This window comes from Centruroides vittatus, unplaced genomic scaffold (assembly GCF_030686945.1).
Source record: "Centruroides vittatus isolate TY-2023 unplaced genomic scaffold, ASM3068694v2 contig_1012, whole genome shotgun sequence".
Lineage (NCBI taxonomy): Eukaryota > Metazoa > Arthropoda > Arachnida > Scorpiones > Buthidae > Centruroides > Centruroides vittatus.
The window spans coordinates 275,531-299,385 of record NW_027120659.1 but is presented as its reverse complement, the minus strand read 5'-3'; the positions used below and the strand labels follow the sequence as shown (position 1 = coordinate 299,385).

General features: G+C 29.6%; 1 protein-coding gene across 4 annotated transcripts in view; it reads left to right on the top strand.

Annotated features, from left to right (window-relative positions):
• LOC136985245 (trafficking kinesin-binding protein 1-like) overlaps positions 1-23,855 on the top strand; it is a 68,902-nt gene that overhangs the window by 8,442 nt on the left and 36,605 nt on the right. The window contains exons 1-2 of one of the 4 annotated variants that reach the window (XM_067282723.1): positions 13,300-13,686; positions 14,494-14,570. In XM_067282723.1, coding sequence (XP_067138824.1) covers positions 13,608-13,686; positions 14,494-14,570 — 156 coding nt within the window. In that variant the 5' untranslated portion in view covers positions 13,300-13,607. Of the gene's footprint in view, positions 1-13,299; positions 13,687-14,493; positions 14,571-23,855 lie in introns of those variants that run through there. The other 3 variants (XM_067282523.1, XM_067282591.1, XM_067282649.1) reach the window with 3 other exon arrangements.

Below are 23,855 nucleotides of genomic sequence, written 5' to 3'. Positions count from 1 at the left end.
ATGTTCGCTATATGTAATGTCTGAGTAGTCTTCGTTATACAGTATTTTGACATATCTGAATTCCTACCATTCATAAATTTCTCTACAACTGATATTTTCTCCATACTAGTTTATTGTTTTCATTCTTTTTATTCTATTTAATTTTCTTCATAGGATTTAACAGAAAAGTTTTTTGTTTTTTAATTTTTCCCGCCTTGTGGACACTAAGACAGCACGACAGAGAAGTCAACCATTTCAATCTGAAGTTTTCACTTTTAGACAATTTTGTCATAATACACTTTTAATTGATGATTTATCAAAGACTAGTATATTAATTGTGTATATTTTCATGTTTAGGCTTAGAAAATCGAACAACAACCACCAACACACACGAATTTACAAAATTAAAATCTAAAATCTAATTGAATAATATAAATTCGAAAATACGTGAAATTCGATAATTCAAGCTTCTTACATTCATATGATACTGATACTGAATAATTGATGTATACCTCAAATTTTTAAATATTCTTTCCAGTTTCTGATAATATCATCTATTTACACATTTTATCGTTTTAAGAATACTTACGTGAAACATTATATAAAATTTAGTTTTAAAGCTTGGTTAATCTAATTCTCAGCAAATTGCTAAGAATTAGACTAACAAACTTTTCGTTAATTTATGTATGAAATGTATAATTAAGAATGTGTAAATATATAGGGAAGACCGGGGCAAGTTCGTCAATCGCATTTTTTTAAAAACAAAATAAAAGGAGACTCTCTTTAGAGGTTAGGCAGTTGAGTTTTATTGGTGGCTTGTTGAGTGGGGTGTTTGTATTTTTCTCCAACAAGCGCAGTTGAATTAACAAGTAAATTGTCATTTTCATTTAATTTCATGTAATATTTTGCTTCCATTTATATGGAATTGGCATGTTTTGTTATAATTCTATAATAACGAAAGTTGCTTTTCCTGTTAGAAGGATAAAACATTAACTTATTTACGTGACCAGATCGTGGCTTAGTACCCTATTCTCAGGGTTCCACTTAAAGTTTCTAAATCGTCACTATTGGGGCATCTTCGGCAGCGTTGCCTATCTTAAACAATTTGCTGTTAAGCAAATTGTTTAAGATAGGCAACGCTGCCGATTTTGCTGTTAAGCATATTTCATTTCTACTGTTTATTTGAGTTCACTAATTCATTTTACTTTATATTGCTTTTAACTTGCATTATAATGTTTTCATTTATTATATGTTTCATTTTTTTCGTAATTAATTTTTTTTTACATTTTCTTTACTTAAATATGCCTTTGATCTTGTATTTCGTTATTATAATATTAAATACGTCTTTGGAAGAGTATTTCTTTGTTTTAATAGTGAATTCCAACGTATACATTGTTAACACAAATTTATATACCTCCCTGTCTTGCTCCATTACTGTTGCCGAAGTTGCCCCTGGTATGGGGGCAACTTCGGCAATCGCTATCTCTTTATAAAGTTGTTATTACTATAATTATTTTTATTTCCAAACTGATTTTAACCAGTTCTATAGTAAGGTTACATTCTGGTAGACAATAAACAACGCTTTTATTTCAGTTTACAGCAGTATTTATTACACAAAATTGAACTTATTCTTAACATGCCGAAGTTGCCCCGGTCTCCCCTATTATTTTGGAAGAAAAATTTAATTTAAAAATTAAATACAATTGATGAATTTTTATACAAGAAGACTTCGTAATTGCATATCTGTTAGTTAATCCTGTCTTATTATTTGATGATTGATTGGAATAATTCGGGCTTGATTGTCTGTGTGTATATACATATATATAAATGGACGTGTTTGTGCCTATATTTCACTCTGCAGCCAAGTAATGTTCTAAATAACACCAGTCGGATTGACAAAACACAACGTTTATATTGACGAGACGAACATACCTAGTTGTAAACGTTATTTTGTATCCACAATACACTAATCTAAGTTACAACCGACTATGTTCCGTACAAGTTCGTTGGAAGGACACCTTACGACCTCCGCTAACAGACTTAGTACTCGCAACCCCTCTGAGTCAGGAAAAGTTCGTGATAGTCCAACGGGAGTCCACTTACACCAGGTTTCAGCAAGGTCCCAAAGAGAGATAGATAGATCACCTTTTCCCGCCGAAAACTGCTTCTTATATAGTAGCTGGCGTTCAAATTCTCCGTCAATCAGCTTCGATGTCTTCATAAAGTCCGGCCAACGGCCATTCTCCGACAGCCAATCGTCGATTACAACGGATTGCCCAACGGATCTTCTCTAACGGTTCTTCCGTAACGGCTATGATTTTGAATTACGAAAGTTTCCGTTATCTTACAAACAGCGGGAATCGCTCGCCTGGGCGATTCCATCCACTACAAGGCAAAACTACACATCGCACACGAATGGTGTTTGTGTGTGGTAGTAGCCCCAAGTCTCCCATCGTGCACTATGCTGGTTGCGTCTGGATAGTTATAAAGGTGTGGGAGATATGGGGGTTGAAAGTGATTGACTTCGAAAATGTGTGACGCTTCAATGAGATTGTTCCAGTTTTTTCTAGAAAGTTCCAGAACCTAGAGGTGAAATTTAGTACACAGTTAGGGTACGTCATGAAAGAAAGGATTTTTCGAAATTCCCTTCTTACTGTTAGTGTGAGGAGAGCATTAAGTCTTAACCTGAAGAACGGCTTCTACTGTACTATTTTAGATGCGATTTTTTTGTTTTTAATTACGTTTAGTCTTCATTGAGTACTTAGGGGGTATTAAATTGATAACATTTCAGACATTGTTATAAATATTTTTTTATGTATTTCGATTTTTTAACCAAATGTTCGAACCGTTTTAAATTCGAATTTCTTTTTGCATATTGGTTCGATTATAGAACGATTGTAAACGTTCCAGAAAATTTATTAAATTAAAAACAGTTTGTTTTATTCTCAGCAATTCTCATCATTTTAAGCGGTAGGTGTTAAATAACAATTACTATCGTTGTTGAAATATTGAACGTAAATAGGGTTTGTTTGCAAAATCGCTAGCGAAGCCGCGGGTAACAGCTAGTGTATTTATAAATATAGAAGTTCTGTTTCTCGAGCTTTCGAAATAACGAGATAGACAGAATTTCTAAATTCAAGCTAAGTACAAAATAGTCTTGATTATATAAATTTACGAACATTAGTTTCAGTAGTAATACAAGAGCTGATCATTTGATTCGCGGAATCGTTTTCACGTTTTTCTCTCGCATCAAATTTCTTTTATTAATACTGTGCTGTAGTATGTCATTGAAGATTGTTTTGAAGAAAGCGCCCTGTCGCGCCACGTGTCTCTTCAAAACGCGCAAATACTAAGTAAGTGCTACATATACTAGTATTGAGATTCTCAGAATGAAATTTTTCCATACAACTCGTGAAAAGCGTCCAGATCTTGATAATGTGAAATGATTTCTCCATCATAACAACGCTAGATTCCATGTGCTGTCAACGTTGCATGGCCAGTATTACAGTTGGAGGTGAGGTCCTGCCATATTTACTGCATTTAGCACCATGTGATTTATTTCCTCAATTGAATAAAGTCAAAAGTGCTTTTCATCCGTCATGCATGGCCTACAACAGGGATGGGCAACCTTTTTCTACGTAAGGGCCGCATTTCAAAACTTTTGAACTGACGCGGACCGCACACAAGAGAAAAGAGGGGAACTGTCGGTAAATCACAATTCTTTATTCATATATAATTATAAATTAGCATAAATTATGTATACAGTCAAACCTGTTTTTATGCGCTCTTTTTATGTGCGATTTTTATTTGTGCGATTTTTTTAATGCGAATTTTTAATTTGTGCGGTATAGTTGGCGACTAGTCTCGTGCGATTCGTCATGTCTCACGTTGACTTATTATAGCTAAATAAACTTATTATAGCATAAATGCACTTATTATAGTAATATTATTGCATGAATATGCGAAAAATGAAATAATTTACTTTTTAAGTCAACAAAACACCACCTGGACAAAAATATGTAAAACAGACGATAGACCAGACGATGCAGTCGAGTGCTGACATCTGTTGTCAATAAATTCTATTTCGTACGGTTTTGAGTTATTTTCTATGTGAGACTTTTTTTATGCGGTCCCTGTTGACCGCATAAAAAAATTATTTTTTTAATTGTGTTGCGAAAACTATTATTTACAGCCATTCGTGAAGTTTCGTGAGATTTTTTTTAATGCGTTTTTTTTAATGCGGTCCCTATCCCCCGCATAAAAACAGGTTTGACTGTATAGCTTCTGGCACCGATTTAGGGTGTACTATAGATTACTCCCTATGGAATTTCAGGACTTTGATTATATATTTGAACTCAGGGGACCGAGTCGAGTTCAACGGTACCCTATTTTTTGACCGGAGACGAAAAATAAAAAAGTTATCACACTTTTTAAGTTACCATACTTTTTTAATGCTCTCATGCAGACGGCACCGTAGTTGTTAGTATTGCCATCTTGCGGTAAAGTCTGCAAACCGTGACGTCGGACTAAGGTCATCTTCCGGAGGGTAAACACGCGATACGAGAGCGGAGAGAGCGACGCGACTTCCGATCATCGCGCGATCGCAAACATGGCGGCTGTTCCCACTGTTCGTGCTCCCGACTGACCTCTCGTACGGGAGCCATCACACGCCGCCATGTGCTAAACTAGTGATCGATTCACGGTAGTTCTTGAACAAAGTAAAAAAAGGGGGGAAACGTCTACTAAAGGCAATTTTAACGGCAAGCACGCGACTCCCGATCGCGATAGCGAGGCCGACTTAGCGGAGAGCGACGCGACTCCCTATCATCGCGCCGGAAAAAAGTGTGATAACTTTTTTATTTTTCGTCTCCGGTCCAAAAATAGGGTACCGTTGAACTCGACTCGGTCCCCTGAGTTCAAATATATAATCAAAGTCCTGAAATTCCATAGGGAGTAATCTATAGTACTGTACACCCCTGATTTAAACGTAATATATCGGAAATATTTGGTTAAATATCAGTCACCGCTAGTTTTAAATTAGGGTTGATGTGTCTGTTAGCCGGTTTCTTGTTTTAATTTTTACTAAATTCATTGCGAAAAAACTTTTCACAAATATAAGTTGTAGAAAATAACGTTTGAATTTTTGTCGAATATCTCATTAAGCTGGGAAATTGATTCATTTATTAATACTTTATGCCACGCGGGCCGCATTCGGCCCGAGGGCCGCGGGTTGCCCATCTCTGGCCTACAACCCTTCGACACCTAGCCAAAAATTGATTCCAGAAAGCTTGGCGTGTGGGTAAGGTGATGGCAGGAGTTTGTACAGGTAATAGTATACACTTGTCGTCTTATCTGTTTCTTACTAGCGAGGTTGCGGCCGACGTTTTCAACGCGAAAACGTGTACGTCGGACGTTCAGCGCCGCCTTCCTGTAAGCCTAGAAGTTTGACAATGGCGTTAGGAACGTTGAGCATGATTCCACTGACGTTCCAAAAGCCATTGTCAAACTTCTAGGCTTACAGGAAGGCAGCGCTGAACGTCTGACGTACACGTTTTCGCGTTGAAACGTCGGCCGCAACCTCTCTGTTAACACTGTGCTTCGAGTATGACAACTCGCAGATGATGTAAATGATAAACAAGAAAAAAAAATCTAGCATTATACAGCATATTAAATATTCAGCTCCTTTAAATAAAATTACGTTATATCTAGTTTAACTCATAAATTCATTTACTGAAGTAAATGCATTAATTACGAACGAAATATTTACAGATTCCTCATTTAATAATAATTGTGTTTTATATAAAACGCAACCATAATGTTTATTTACTTAGCATAACATATACATGTTATTTTAAAACTGTAATTTTGTAAATTATGATCTATAGAATTATAGAAATTTAATCTGTTCTAAAATACCGCTTACGATATTAGGATTATCCACATATCAGACTTATCCCCCCCAAAAAGAATATTCTATACGAACATACCAAATTGGTGGTATGTGTGAAATACTGTTATTTAATTCCCTTTTTAAAATTGGATTTTCTTGAAGTGAATTTTTCATTAGAAAATCATCATTTCTTCGTTGACATTATCCAAAGTTTGTTTATTAAAGTTGTTTGGATTGATTTCATGGGTCATCAGCTGTATAATAATGATTGATAAGGAAACAGGATACAATTTCTCCATTTTAATTGTCTTCCTCTTATGCGTATGATAGATAGCATGCAACATGTAATGATCTGCAAATAACTGACAATTGCAAAATGAGCACCACAATATCGAATAAATGACTAGATATGGAACCAAAATTACAAAAATGTTCATACATTTGCTGTTACAAACTTCGATTTAGCGCCACCGTTTGTTCTCTAATGTAGAACTGTTATGAAGTGCTGTTTTCAAACGACAAGAAAGCTGCGTGGATCTACATACCGAGTTTTTTTTTTATCACCAAATCACGTAACGTTTAATGTCGTTTGCAATGAAAAATCGTATATTTAGTAATTCACTGATGCTGATAGGGTTTTTCTATTATTATGTGGAAGATTCGTTCTCGAATATCCATGGCTCTTTAAGAGAGGGCGCTGTTTCATAGGAAAATCTTTATTCTTACAAAAACCGATTATAATTGATTATATTTTCTGCTGAATCGAATGACTAAAGCGGCGTGCTTAAGTGATTATAATTATGTAATATCGATATTTTGCCTTTAGGTACAAAAATATCTTGCCGACATCGAGAAAAAGAAGTCACGAGAAATTCCCAGGTAATATCTAATTACAGAAAAGCGAAATCATTTGAATAAAGTGGTTTTTTTTTTTCATTTGTCAACAATCTGATAAGTGGATCCGTTTTATGATTTATAAAATATGCATGAATAAATCTCTTAGCAACAAAATTACCAATTTATTAAATATATGTTTATTATTATTATTTTTTTTTTTACTTTATGCTATTAATTGCTGTAAATTTAATATTTTAAAAAGCAGGTTTAGAACATTTCCGGTATTTTAAACGATCGACCTACAATTTTAGTATACTTTGTTTCTTACAACAAAATCATAGCCATACTGTAGTATGAGCATTGACACTTGTCATCATACTAATCCACAGTCCATTATTTTCCTTAAAAATAATAATAGGCATAAATAACTCAAATGAAATAAAATGTTAACTAATCGGAAGGACCCGGTCGATGAACTAATAAAAAGTAGCTTGAGTTATAGAACTGTATATAGTAAAACCTGTTCAAAACGGAAATCTGCTGAAACGGGAAAATATTCGGTACCGCGCCATCCGGTTTACACAGGTTTTACCGTACGTTACTGTTATAGTATTAACCGTAGCATAAATTCTTGTGTATGTGTGTAATGTATACTGTATTTACAATAATCCAAGAACATCTATATTTTTATTTAAGTTTCGTATGTATCAGTAGCCATTGTTGTAATTTTAAATAATGATTGCTAAAATTTCTATTTATTTACGACCCAAAATATTCGTCCTGGTATGATTTAGCTTCATTTTTAAAAATTTCAAAATTTATTTTTTACCAAATAAATAAGTCGAATTGTATACCAATTTAACGGGAGAAGTTTCTTAAAAATATTCGTATTTAAATAATAGTTTTTAAAATTTATTCTCGTTTTCATCAGAATTAGTAAAGGGTGTGGACGGAAATTCGAGCCGAAGTTTTGTTCTAATATAAAAGTATGCAAAGTAACGATTCCAGAAAATTTTCGAGTTTTCGAGAAATCTTAAACCACAGAAAGACTTAGAGAAAACGAATGAATAAACTATTATAAAGTAATAAGAAAGTGATGATCTATATAGAAAAGTCGACACGCCCAAATAACAGTATTTAACTTGTATTGTGTAGTACTGTACCGTGTAGAAAATGTTCACGTACACATTTACGAATTTCATTTGTAACACATTAAATACAGACGTAGATAATCGTTGTTTAGAATACGGACATTTCTATTCACGATTATAGACAATCTTACAATAGATGAAATACAGTCAAACCTGTACAAAACGGAAACGTGCCGAAACGGGAAAAATTCTTCGAAACGAAGCGATTTTCTGTTAAAAAAATCTGCCAAACTGGAAAATATATTCAGTACCGTGCGATTTCGGTTTACGCAGGTTTACTGTATATATCGTATACATAGTAAGTTCGAACGTAAGAGTAATTTACTATTGTATATTCAATTTAGCTATTATATATATATATTACTTTTCGTTCTATCTGCAGGGTAAAAGTCAGATATTTGAGAAAGTAAAAGTAATAGTATAATAAATTCCTTAATGTACAGTATTTTATTTCACGCTATAATTATATTCTAGACAAAATAAAACTTTTGATCTTCAATTATACCCTTTTCAAAGTCCGCTTTATCCATCTCTAATTCTGAATGATTGATCAAAAGATAATTACCTGGGTTGTTTTGTACTTGACCTATATCATGCATCCGACACCAAGAACACTCTCATAATTGTTTATTACAGTATTCGTGTTTTTGTTACGTTTACTGTCTTCGTGCGAATAGCGTGGCTCAGTCAGTATCTACGGTAACACAAGATACAATTACTTTTGTTACCTGCGTCACTGGGCCACGCTATTCGCATTATTTCACTCGGTGATAGTCAGACCTATTCAAAACGGGAATCGGACAAGTATTCGGTGCGAGTCCGGTTTACATAGGTTTTGCTGTATATATTTTTCACAAACAGCGTTTTATTTCGACATTTCACACGCTTAGGAAAGGTAGAACAAACTGCTCGCGTATTTTTGTATTTTAAAATATTATCCTATATTGAAAACAATATAATAATCAAGATATTGCTTCTAGTGTTTTGTTTTATATGTTGAATATAATTTGTCTGTTTGGACCTTTTAAGTAGGACTTGTAAAATCGAAGGGAATAAAACCTTTATTGTAACCTTAACAGGTTAAGGTTACAATAAAGGTTTTGTAATAGGAATTTCTGTGGGTTTACCCCTTCGATATACAAGTCCAAGTAGACAAGTTATATTCATTATAATTATCATATTGAGAAATTAATCGTTGCTTCGAGTTAATATATTTTACAGAAATGAAAATACAAGTTTTAAAAACAACTCTAAAAATTGAGAGAATTTCAGAGAATGGGGAAAACTACACGAACGTAGTAAATTAGATTAAATCGAACTAAATTATGAATGTGACTATATTTAAATCGATAAATACAAAATAAAATTTAATAAAATGATTAACGATTTTATTAATTTGCCTTTTTTTAAATAATTTCTAACGTCTGTTAGAGCTCACTTGTGTCATTTTTCACATTAATTGCCTACAAGTTACTTTCTAATTTGAGAGATCGAAAATAGACTTTATTTTCCCCTAGATTTATATTAATTTGCATCGCAGCGACTTATATAATTTTTAAATAAATATTTCTTAAATATAATAGGCAAATCTTTAATAAAATTTAATAAATTTCGTTGCAAAATATGAATTTTTACATACAATTTAATTCAAATATTCAGTATATAAATAGGAACATTTTTCAAAAGAACAAAAGAAATTAGTGAAGTTAATCACAATAAACTAATAAATATTCATAGTGTCTTATCTAATTAAAAATTTTTCTCAGACTTTAAATGAGTGGCCAGTGATGAAAAGATCCTATTGAAGTGAATGAGCATCTGTGGTCATTGCCTTTCCTGTTGTGTGAGATTGTTTTTGAGAATTAATTGTCGATCCATTCAGAAAAAATTCTTCTTTTTTCTTCTTCTGATACGGATGGTATGATCTTAACGCTTACAGCCAAGGATAACTAGCAAAACAGCAAAGGCGAACTCTCAATTTAGAAACGTCTAACAATGTGACGTGTGTACCTGTAATAGTGACGAGAGGCCCGTGTATTAATAAACTGTACTAAAATTATGTTTTTGTCCTGCGCCTTTTTGTTTATCCTTTAACAATTTAAAATAAATTGGCGGTTTTGTTTTGTTGTTTACAGTCGACGGGAGAACAAATTTATTTCTGTATTGTGTGCAGAATATTATTATTATTATTTGATTATTTAAATATTGATACTGGTATTTTGGAACCACGTCACGTGGTTTGCTTCAAGGTCAGGCTTCCAAACAGGATTATCGTGTCGGTCGGATAAAAATTCGAATTTTTTGGCATTTGTTGTTCTCGAGATGCCACTAGTCACTACTCTATGACTGTGTACTAAATGTAATTTTTACCTGTGATGCGATATGTGCATTTTAAGTGCGCGGAATAATATAAAAAGTAGAATAAAATTCATATATAGGCCTATGTTTGTTAGCATGATTATCATTTTCGCTAACATTGCCGACGACGATGACAATGATTTTTATCTAATAAATTGCATGATTTTCCAATTGTTCTTTCGAAACCTTGCATCCAAATTATAAAGGAAGATTGTTTAAAAATTGCTTTTTTGACGTCATAACTCAAGACAATTCAATAGAAAGATAGGAATTTTCCTGTTAATACATCCACATATTAGCCTTATGTTTATTATTTAAGTAATATTTGGTTTAGTCAAGTTAACACTAATTAAACCTAACGAGGAATTAAGTAGATTTTTTTATTATTAGTTTTGAAGCGTTAACGAGTGGTCGCATTTTGTAATTAATTTAATTAATAGTGGATTAAGTAAAATATATTACTTAATAATAATAATAGGCTATATATCCCCACTTTCTGGCCAAATATAGTACACGAAAATTAAGTTTTGTTCACTAGAAATGTCTGTTTCAGCAAAAAACTTTTGTTCGGAAAGACTGATATCGTGTGATCTTCCTTACTGTTAATGGTGCATTAACATTTCTGGGATAATTTCCGGCATACTGGACAAGCTTGCCTCAGTCGTCAAAAAGTTGCTTTATACGTAAAACGTGTATTTTTGCTGTCAACTTCCCGTTTGACTAGAAACATTTTTCATGAACTGTTTTAAGAAATTGAAATGCATCGTTGGGTTTGATTTTATGCTGAATCTCCGATTGGAACGATGTAGTTTATTATTTTTTAAATTTTTTAATTAATGTAAACTTTCATCGGATGTTAATTATTTTTTTAAAAATTAACATTTTACATTTTAAAGTCATCAGATTTATTATTTTCCGTACGTGTAATCTACTCTGTCTTATATTTCGTAAGGAATTTAAATTTATTACAAATCATAACTCTTGTTCATAAAATTATAAACATCTATTTATAAGTTCTACAGGTTATTTTAAGGTTTAATAAAATCGAATATTAAGGTATTTCAGGCTTTACACGGTTCATCTACTTTGCAAAGTATGTTTTACGGCTCATTTGTAGTCCGTGAATCAGCGATTGAGAATACTCTTGGTCCTTTTGTGATATGTAATCACTTCATCATTGTTGCATTTATCCTATTTCAAAATACAGATGCATATTATTAAAACTTTATACAAAGTTTTCATAATATAAAATATACAACTTAATAGACAGATGTGATGTAATTTACTGTATAAACTAATGACTTTGACATTATATTAATGTACACTGAAGGTCGTGGATTCCCCACCTTTTTATATATCGACCCCCTTCAATATTATATATATATATAAATATATATGCACAACCTCCTGTAATATTTTTAAAAGCATCTTCCTACATTCGGGAGAAAAAAAATGTGTAAAATTTTTAATATTTGCAATAGACTCCCTCAAACATTCCTCGACCTCTAAGGGGCCAGTTGGGAAGCCCTGGTTAAAGGTCAATTGGGTAAATTTATTATTAAAATTTACTGAAAGTTTACTCTTAACGAAAATCTTTACGTATTTATGTATGTGTATGTTGCCTGCATTCCTGAAGCAACCAGATCTGATTGTTTCTGTCGAAAGTTGCTTTGCTCTAATTGCATTTCGTAATTATAATTGATTTTGAAAATGCTTCTAAAGGCACTTGGTTATCGGGTATATTTATAAAAGTGCCTTTTTGTTTTTTATTTTTTTCTTGTTCGAAGATCGAGAAGACGAAAATATTTTATACAGTTTATTTATTGAAACGAATGATCCTCGTAAAAACGATGACCAGCCACGCCCTAAGAGAATTGCCTTTCTTGCATTCTTTAATGTAATCATACGTTTCCGACGATGAAAAACTGTGTGTTTATACGAAAATTCATAAATTATTATTTTAAGTTTCTCGTAATAAGTCCCGTTTGTCTTATCTGTTTAGTTCGAAGTGGGGGGAAAATGGCACCTTCGAAGGGGAGGGAAATGGCAGTTCAGACTTCGAGTAGATAAAATAATTTAAAAAAAATTTTTATGAATATATTAATGGTTACTTTCCATCTTTTCTTTAACTAGGCTTTGACCTATTTAATAGTGAGGTCTAATCACGTTTCTTTCCAGCTTTATTATTAAAATATTTTAATTTTCTGAATAAATATTCAAATTTGCCGAAATATTAATTTTTAGTTCTGCGTAATTTTGTTTTGTCTGATACAATGTTTTGTGAACTGGAATTTTGGATATATTTCTTTCTTTTTTTATAATAAAATTTGCAGTTGAAAGATTTTCAAACAAACTGTTTTGAAAATATTTAAAGGTTAGATTTGGTTCCGTTGTGGGATTTCTATTTAGGTTAATTTTATGGTTGGGAATTTATAAAAATTAATGTAAATTAGCAATTTCGTGATTAAATTGTATTCACTGCAAACATAATTTTGAATGTTTTTTTAAACATTATCGAAGTTTTTACGATTATTTTTTAAATTCTAGTTTCTCGCACATTTAAACTGGGTTAATTTTTTCTAATTTTTTTGTATGCGGTTTCTTAACGAATAATTAAAAGAATAAAATTTCAATTAATTTGATTATTAAGTTATAATTAATTAAACCGAAGTTAGAACTTTCGCAATTTTTTTATGCAAGTTTAATCGCGTCATTAATGTCAAAATGTCAAAAGAGAGAGAGAGATGTAAAGTAAATGTCCATAAAACAATATATCGTGTCATAAGTCATCCAATGTAACATGATGGCTTACATGATACGATCAATAGTTTATCTTGTCACATTTTTTTGATTGATCAGATCAGTTTTTTTGAGGAAATCCGACCAAGTCCTATTTGTCGATGCTCGCCGAACTGTGCAGGACCTATTTTTCAGTTATTTTTTTTTCTTTAATTTTTATTTTTTTACCTTAACACGATATAAATAATGTTACGTAGTTAAAACGTCCCAGCAAAATATGGTAGAGACCTAGTTTCTAGTAATAGTTATTTATAAAATTAACCTAAGGTGAAGATCATCGATAGCAATCATATTTCGATTAAGTAATGATAGGATAAAGTTTTTCCTACTTTTCCGATGAAGCTAGTATATTATTCTCCCCTCCCCTTTGCTGAATAGACTAGACCACCTGTACCTTTCCACACGCACGTCTACCTTGTTATAGAGAGCGATAGCTGCGACTATTCGATACGATGGTCTGAAGCTCTGTAGGTTATCGATGGTGCAGGTTGTGTCTGTTACTTGATCCAGGATTAGTAATAAGTGGTGTGTGATGCATCGAAACTATGGTGGGCCAACGTGGTGTTACTTAGGAATTTTACGGGTTGCATATTATGCATAGAGGCATCAACGATCTATTTCAGCTTGAGGAACTCGTGTCAATTCGCCTTAGCGAGCAGAAAAAAAATGAAGGTACACCATACTCGATCGTAGTTTAAATACATAAAGTACTATACATAACGCGCGATGTTTATCGGAGTCGAGGTATGATTCATTTTCAAATAGCGAATAACTGCTTAATTTTTCATATTTGTGTCATTTTAAGTATTGTGCTGTTTACACCGGCGCGTGTGTTTCCTCGTTTAAGATTCGAGTTGAATGAATTGTAGTACAGAAAAGGAAGCTTGTTTTCAATATAATGAATGCCCTTGACTTATATCTGTAATTAGAGTTATCTGAATGAAAACGTTAGTAGAAATGGAAACAATTTAGATAAATGTTTTTTTCTTTTTAGGTGTAAATGATCTTGCAGTTTCTTAAACTGTTGCTATTAAGTACTAAATTTTACATTGGATGATTTATCATATTTTATTTTTAATAAAATACTGAAAAATATTATATATATATATTTGTATATTTAGTTTAAAGTGTATTATGATATAAAAAATATTTAATTTATGCTATATTTGTGCAAATTTGTCAAAATAAAGCATTAATATAAGTATAGGAAACATAATATATAAAATGCCAAATAAATAAATTTCAATCAGATATTATCATAATGAACTGTAATTTTTTTTTTTAATTTATCTGTTACTTCATTCTATTCTGATATAATTCTTTAACAGTAAAATAATAATAGATTGTTATGAAATACTGTGTTTTGTTTTTTGACACTACAAAACAATGTCAGTCTGTTAAAAATACTGTGCATTTTTATAATTTAATTTTTTAGTATTTAGTTTCTTATTTTATATCTGTCGTATTTATTTCTTTTAGTCTTATGTTCGGATCGTCTTAGCCAGATGACAAAGACATACAATGACATAGATGCTGTGACCAGGCTACTCGAGGAGGTATGCATAACTGATAAAAATAGGATTATTTTAATTTATAAGTGAAAGTAACTTAAATGTTTGTGATAGAATATAATAGAAATGGAATTTTATTTGGTCGCCATGTATTAGAGGAATGGATATTTTCCTATATTGAAATACACTAAATATTTTTAATACAATTCATGTGTGTGTTATTGTCCTGTTAAGTGAATTTTGATGAATAAGACAAAGCAATGAAGTTCACAAAACATTTTTTTAATACATATGTCATTTATTTTTATTTTTATTTTTTTTTATTTGTATTTTCCAATTTCACACATTTTGAAGCTATTTTTATGCAAAAAGTTAAAAAAAAAATGAAGAATTGCAAATGGGCTTTATTATATTAATTAGTTATCTTTTATGAAATCAAAAATTAATTCATTTGATACTTACAATTTTGTTATGTAGTTGGTATATGATATTAATGTATTAATCCATTGAGTAACAAATATAATAAAAATTATCATTATTAAAGAGTAATATAGGTCACTTCAAAATTTAACTGATATTTAATGATTACAGTATATATTGAATGTGTGTTGTAAATAAAAAAAAATGACTAATAATTCCTAAAATTAGAACAAAATATAGAAAAATAAATATTAAAAAAACCAAAATTAAAGATAATTACAGTTTAAATCAGCAACAAGTGATGGTTTAATCAATATTATTTAAAGACTTGTACAATATAGTAGCTATTAAATATATATAAGTATTGGATTTAATGTGTAGTTTGTATTGATAGATCTATTTTTATTATTGTTAGTTTAATCAATCAATTGTATTATTTAGTATTTGTATTACATAATATTTTATGCTTTATTCAAGAGGAATGAATAAATTTAGCTATTATCAACAAATAATTTGATTGATTGTTGTAAAGTAAAATTGTTAATTTGAAATTAACAATTTTACTTTGGTGATTTGTTTCATTTGATATAATTTATGACTAGATTTATTTGTTTTTCTCACATCAAGTAATACAATATTAAATATCATATAACAACAACTAATTTACTATATTTGTAATGTTGATTTGTATAAAAGTTTAATTAGTTTAAAAACAAATCCCATTAATATGATGTAATCAAAGAAACAGTATCATCAAAAATAAAGTTTGGAACTGTTTGGGTTATAAAATTTGTCATTCAGCAGTTGCCATTTTTTCATTATCATTTTAATTTAGTAAACTTTTTCTTGTGGCATATGTTAATGATTAATTTGATAGTTTCATTATGTATGTTTGGTTATGATGATATAGTTGACTTTTATTTCAAATCATAAAAACTGTACAGAAGTTTTTATAATGTGTGCTTGATTTTGAACAAAAATTAGTGATTATTTTTATAAACCATTATTTGTATTATAATTATTCTTGAATGTTAGCAGTATTTCTATAAAAGTCAGTTGCAATATGACATTTTGCTGATAAGTAAATTGGAAAAGAATGTGTTATGGAAAATTTTAAATATTACATCAAAATAAGGATTTTTATTGAGTCATTTTAAGTATTGTATAGAATAATCCTTCTATGAACATTCTCACAATAGAATTAGTTATAACTAAGATAATTTAACTAGAATAACAATCATTATATTTTTACTATACCATTTTAACTCTTTTTAACAAATTTACCTTTAAGGATATATATATATAAAAAAAAAAAAAAAAAATGTTAACTTAAAAACCTAAAAGTTGAACTCAAAACCAGTCTACTCAGATTCAACTGTTCTTCTCATCCCATTCAGCTGCCAAGTACTAACAAAACCTCCTTTGATTATCTCCTCTTGTATCTTTTAACATCCTTGAAATGATCTCAAACTCTCTTTGGACCACTAGTCTTGTCCTTTCAGTTTTATTCTTATATGAAATTAGAATGGGTTTAATATATATTATCATATTTTCATGGAAAAATATTTCTTAGGAACTCTAAATTGAATGCATGATCAAAAAGAATCACGTGTCAATTGGCAGCAATGCTTTCATTGTGTAAAATAACCAAAAATTCGTTTTTGGTTATTTTACACAATGCAAAAACCAAAGAAATAGTAATTAGAAATATAATAGTAATTAGAAATTTATTATTTCTAATTACTATGATTTTGGATATTTTTTATCACATTATTCAGTATGAAGTTTTAAGTCCAGCTAAATATTTCCATCATTTACATATAAGAATAAGTTTGTCCTTTGTATCAAAGTAATCAATCCTCTGATTGATAAAAAATAAATTGTGTGTTTAATTTTAAAAAATTGTTTTTCTCAATATTTTAGATTTATGAAATTTCTGAATATAATTAATATATTTAAATGACAATATCAGAGTTAAAAATTAAGAATATTGCAGGCAACCAGCTCTAGACTTCTGGTTTTCCTGTAGCGAAATTAGTTGTCCAAACTGCATGGTGTATTATTAGTTTCTGGTTGTTATATATGACAAAGGGAAAGTATGGCAATTATTCAAAAAATGACACCCCCCCCCCGATTTTTATATTTTTGAACTTGGGATCTTGAAACATTAAGATATGCAAAAAAATTTGGGGGTAATTTTTGTGTATGGATGTTAGTGTATGGGGGGGGGCACAATTTTGTTCACCCTCTTTGAATCTTAATAACTCCTGTGCTTTTTGTTGGAAATTTTTGAAATTATGCAGGGAGGTTTGTGTATTAGGGGGTTAATGCTATTAAATTTTGGTGGTTAAAAGTTGAGGGGATGGGGGAGATCAAGGGAATCATATGTATCTTCAGTAAGGTCAGACTTATTCATGATTTTGCTTGTTATAAGCATTTAAACTTTTTTATAAAACTCATCCCTGCTTAAATTTTTTATAAAACCTATTATAAAATGGCAAAATTAAGCTTTTTTGCCTTTTATAATAGTTTAAAATATATTTAAAAAATTTTTAATAATAAAATATTAGAACAGATGGTGTCTCACACGCAGTTTCAAATGTCACCGAGAAAGTTAAGCAACCCATTGCTGGATTTTTTTTATAAACTACCAGAAAATATGAAAAAATTACCCCCCTTACATAAAAAATAAAGCTTCTTTATTGCTTGCACACTACAAAGATCAATTCATTAGTTCTACACACAAAAAGAAATCTCGAACGTTTTTGGCAACCTACAAGACATTTGTTTACAATAGGTGCCAACTTAGAAACGTTAAGTAGGCCTATGAACTCTTATTGGGTGTGTTGAAAATTTGTCAAAAACTTTAATGAGTAAAATATTCAAAAACAAACAAAAAAAGAATTTGTGATTTAAAAAAAAGTTAAAGCTGTAATTGGATACAGTATTAAAAATCATATTAAGGATTCTTCTTAATAGTACACAAACCTAGTGACTAACAGACCTACACAAACTGAATTGGATATTGCTTAAAAGTTTATTATTCAATACTACATTTAAAATGAAAATATAAACACCTGATAAATGAATTAAAGGATCCCTTAATTAGGTGTTAGTATCCATTAATCATTAAAGCAAAACTGTTATTTAAGAAGCTGTGATTTTTCTGTATTTACAGTACAACTTACAAAATAGACAAATTTTCCATTTCACTTGTGTAAAATTGAAAATTTTTCTGATATATTTTATTTTGTTTTGATTCAAATTTATAATTTAAGTATAACAAAGTAAAATTAATGAATATGAAACACACAATAATAATAATTATTATTAAGTTTTTAAAACAATAGTGTTCATACAAATGACTATTAGTCCATTACTATTACATATGTCATCAATATTTTTCCTCTTATTGCCAATACACCTATCCCTCGATTTACACGGAAGATAGGTTCCTGAGAAAAACGTGTAAATCGAATTTGTATCTTTTTGAATGTAAAACCGTATAAATCGAAAAGTATGCAAAAAACGCATAATTTTGTTGTTTATTAATTATGAACTTTTTCAATTTTTTAAAGGTACTGTACATAAATCAAACAAAAATATTGAAAGGCAAAAAAAATATATTCTTTTATTAATTAAATACAAAGTACAAAGGAACAAAAAATAAAATCTGAAAGATTCATAAAAATGTAATGTAATTGTGTAATGTAATGTAAAAAATGTAATTAAAAATAATGTAATCGTTTGTTACTTATGAATATGAAAAATTAAAATTTTCTGGTTTAAAACTATGTGCAATGAATGCAACTTTGTGCATATGGGGGAGTACCCTAGATCGGTTTATCGGTTACTATTTGACGGATTGAAACAAAACTGTCACCTAGTATCCTAAATGTCAACTATAACATATAATTAAGGTGGATTGGAATATAGATGTAGATTAGAGTTAAAAATTGTTCCTTTTGATCATAGCCAGTTTATTTTCTACATTTATTTTTTAATCCGTGTAAAAGCGAAAATGTGTAAAAGAAGTACCGTGTAAAACGAGGGATAGGTGTACTTATTTTTTTTATTTTGCTATCTCACATGCTTTCTTCTCTTTGTATTCTGTGGTGGCCATATTAGATTTGTTGTCATAAGAGTTGACGTCTCAAATGAACTTTCCTGCTGTTTCGTTTCTTACTATTATCATTCTTACTACAGTAATTATTATTATTTAGCGGGATAAAATATGCACAAAGTATAAAAAGATTAAAGGAAAAAAAATGAGAGAAAAACAAAGTTGCCTTTTTGACAATTTGTTGAAAGTATGTTTGGTAGTCCAAGTAAAATTTTGGGTACCTGGGACAACCATTAATTTTGAATCCTGCAATATGATGATAAAAAGTGAAGTCAATATAACAATTATGATACTATGACTACTGAACTTAAATTTATTTAATTAGATTAAATTTAATTTTTTTCAGTTTTGAAATTGTTTTTCATTATTTATTTCAAAAAATCTCATTAAAAATTGCTACATAATAGGTATCATAAAAAAACTGTATTATTATTTTTTAGTAGATACCTGCTATGCAAATCATTTAAACTCCACTATGTTGTTGTTTGGCAGACTGAATAAAATAATGACAAAATTAAAGAATTTAGCTTTTAGTTGCTATTAATTGCTGTTTGTTTTTATGGTAGGGCAGTAAATTAAGTATTAATATTTTCAGACTTGACTTAAGACAAACTTTTGGAATAAGCTTTTAATGAAATTGTTTTTATTTTCACATTAAGGCAGATGATGACAATTTAATTTTTTTAGTTACAAAAAGCACTTTGATTAGACAAATTTACAAGTTTAAAAATTTTAACACCATAAGTATTACAATTATTAAACTTTAAACTAAGTTTTATCATAACTACAGGTTAAAATGATTGCAAATCTTTTTTGATGATTATTTAATGAAAACTTTGTTGAATTTAATGAAAATTGAAAACTTTAAACAGAGTACAAAAGAAAAAAATTGTTTATACTCTTGCAATATTACCTTTGCTAAAAGAAAGTTTTAAATATTACATAAATATTTGAGGAAAGAAGGGTGGAAAATTTGAAGATTTCTTATAGCCAAATCATTGCTTAATTTTGTTTTCTTGCATATTCAAACATGTAGGAAAAATGACGTATAAAAACTTTTACAAATGTATAGCATTAATTTATTAATTGATAATCCATTTTATAATTTATAATAGTCTTTGTGTGTTATATTATCATCAAAATTATAAATATTTTCATATTATTACTCCAAATTACTGTCATAATATAAAATTTGTGGCATTTTATTTCTTTATTGTAATAGACAAAGAAACATTAATCTTACATAAAATTAGAAGGATCAATATGTACAGTACTGCTTATGTAGTAAGAACAGTCAATATGCTTATATAATATTTGAATGATTCCCTAATGAGAAGTTATTAAACCAAAATCCGGTATAAATAATGGTGACTGGATGGTTGTCATAAATTACATCTTACAAGCCAAGCTTTTGAGTAATAAATGGATAGTCAAAATTTGTTTTGTAAGAATTAAAAGAACACTTGCTGATTAATCAGAATCAGCAAAACATGTAATGATTTTCTGTAAAGTTACTGATTTGATCCATATTTGCTCGAAGTTACACTGAATAACAATAATTACATTAAGGTTAGAAAATTTATTCAAATATTTGAAATTTGTCACAATTTTATCAATGATGCTAAGTGTTGACACTTGGTTCTTATCTGATCAGGGAGCAGGAGCCATATTCTGGTCACTTATCTCTCCTCTCTCAGAGAGACAGGCAATTCTACTGGTCTGAATTGTGTAATGGCAAGTTTTTGCTTTTCAAATTTAAAATTTTTGTTTTGCTGCTGTGTTATGATTCTTACAAAAAATCAGCACTTTTATTACTGAATTTGATTTAGGAATAAATGTTTTATTGAGTAGTTCAAAAAAAAATTCAGTTTTTGATTAGTTACTCCAAAACTTGGCTCATTAGACATATTTAATGGTTTTTTTTTAGTTTATAAATATTTATAAATTCTTCTTTTGAAATCTATATTATTGAAATTTTATTATTATTTAATATAAGTTACTCACTGATGATGAGACATTAGAATCGATTGAAACTTTATTAGTGAGACTATAATGATAAAGGTAACAATCAATAAAGCAAAAGGACAATTTTCTGTGGAACAGTGACATAATTTAAAAGGAACTTTTAGGACCGTGTCATGCACAGATAGTTGGTCATGGAAGTGTACAGACATATACAGACAGAAATATGCTATTGTGCAACAGAGTTATCCACAGATGGTGCAATTGTTGCTTCAGATCCCTCACACTTCTAGATGGATAGCCAAAGTTGGCATCTAATCTGGTACCACAAATGCTTAATGGGCAATAACTCGGAGACAAGGTAGGCCAAGGAAGTACAGTAATACCCCAAACTTACATGATAGGTGGGACCAAACGATAACCATGTAAGTTGGGGTATAGTTTCGCATATAAATACATTCAAGTTATTTTTAACTGGGGCCAGAGACTAAAGAAAACAATAATTTAGAAAAAAAATGTTTAATAAAATCTTAGATAATACATGTATATAACAAATTATATTATTAAAATCGTGAACCGAAGTTATTTTGATGTAGAAGGCTTCATAAAATCTAAAAAATTCGTCTGACGGCTGAAAGATTTTTTCTTTCCCTGCAAAATTACCTCGTAGCATGCTAATAACTTTTTTGTACTCATTTTGTAGAAGAAATGCACTCTTCGTTGGAGTATATTTTCTAAAATTGTAACCCCTTTTCATTTTTGTATCGAAGTCTTTAATAATGTTAACTCTACATTCCAAAGATAAAGTTTTTTTCTTGTTAGATGCAGAAGAATCAGTTCTACTTCGTTTGGATGACGTAGTAGAGTCTCTCAAGTCTCCGTAGATATAACAAACACAGAAATAAATAACACAAAATAAGTTGTAGCTATGCGTCGATTCCGCGCGACACGTCCGAACATGTAAGCTGAAGAATAGTGTGAGTGAGTGAGTAATCAAGAGTTGCGTGGCGCTCAAACAAAAGACGAATCAACGAGATTTAAAAATTGCATAACTCTGGGTTCGCGTAAGTTGAGGTATTATTGTATGGTGAAGTAACAGATATTTTTGTGAATCCTAGTTGTGTTTAGCTGAGCATAATAAGTTAGCATAAGTAGGAAAAAATTGTCAATCTATAAATCAAAAATTTGTGGAAATAATTCATTTAGAAAAAAAATATATTTTAAAATTTAAACTTTTATGTTAAAGATTTTGTATATAATTAAAAATTAATTCTTAAACTCTAAATTCTTAGATAATTTTTTTTTTTTAAATGTCTCTCTAAGCTGCAAGTAAAGTAAATAATTTTAAAAATCATTTTTTCTAGCTTGAAAAAATGATTAATGATCTGAACTTCTGTATTATTTAAAGAAAAATCAGATATCTATATTCATTCACATTCAATAAATGAATTTCTCATTAAAATATCATTAGAACTCAAAAATTAATGTTTATGTGATAGATTTTTAGATTCAAAACATTTTTCTTGTTGGAATTTAATTTTTGGAATTTTTACATTAAGCTAAAATTAAATAATAATTAGTTTTCTAAATATATGTATATTCTGATATCTTTTATTGTGAAAAAAAATGAAAAATTTAATATAAAATTTGTTACATTCTTTCCTAGTTTTAATTTAAAAAAAATATATATTTTTTTTATACTAATTCAAAAACATGCTCTGATTTAAAGGAAATACAGCAATTCACACAAGGAAATATATTCAGTGCGTAATTTTTTTGAGATGTTTCTGCAATATATTAATTTTAGAAATCAACGAATAGGGAATTTACTAGCAAACTTTTATTTTAAATAGTGCACATCTTAAAAAGCAAAAACATTGGATTGTTTTTAATTTTTTTGTATAAATTCAAAATCATTTAATATTCTAATGATAAAGAAAATTGGTATTTAAAGTGAAAATATATTACTTCAATAAAAGATTTTTATGCACGTAACTTTTATTGGCTTGCATTTCAAAGGAAATTGCTGGAACAAAAATAAAACCTTCATATAACCACCCCACTGTTCACATCATGTCCATGCGAGCAGCAATTGCTTCATAAATACAAGTTCATGATTGTATTTTAAAATCAGTGTATATCCCACCTCATTGTATAACTCTTTTTTAAACATAGAGAACCCACAGATTATATGCATGAAAATACAATATCTGTTGTTTCTTTAATTACAGTAGCCATTATATTAATATGGTTAAACAAACTAGTTTAGAAGATTAAAGTAATCTTTCTTTAGGGGAAAAGTTTTTAAGCATTTTTCACAATGTCTGAAGTCATCTTTATTGTATTGCATTATTCTATGTAACTTGCTTTATAAGTAAATATTACTTTAAAAAACTCTAAAACCTTAATGAGTACAAATAAATTAACAAAATTATAAATTATTAATGAACTTTATACAGATTGAGTTACTATTTTGTCCTGAAGAGATATTTGAGATGAAAAGAAATGGAGATGCACCAGAATGACTATTTAAAAATAATAATTTAATAATCCAGATTATATAATTGCAAATTACATGTGAATACGTTATCAAGAATTTTAGGGTTCAGTTCTATTTTGATATTTTGCTGTTTTTAGAACTATTAAAATTATAATTATTAAAATACAGTGGAACCTCACATAACAAGCAAATTAAATTTTTTTAAAATGACTCGCTTAATGAGGGAAGTTTTGCATAATGAGTGAAAAGGAGAGGGGAAGTCCAGGATTGTGCGCATGCTCCATCATGCTAGTATCTGCTTTTTTTTTTGTTTTTTTTGTTTTGT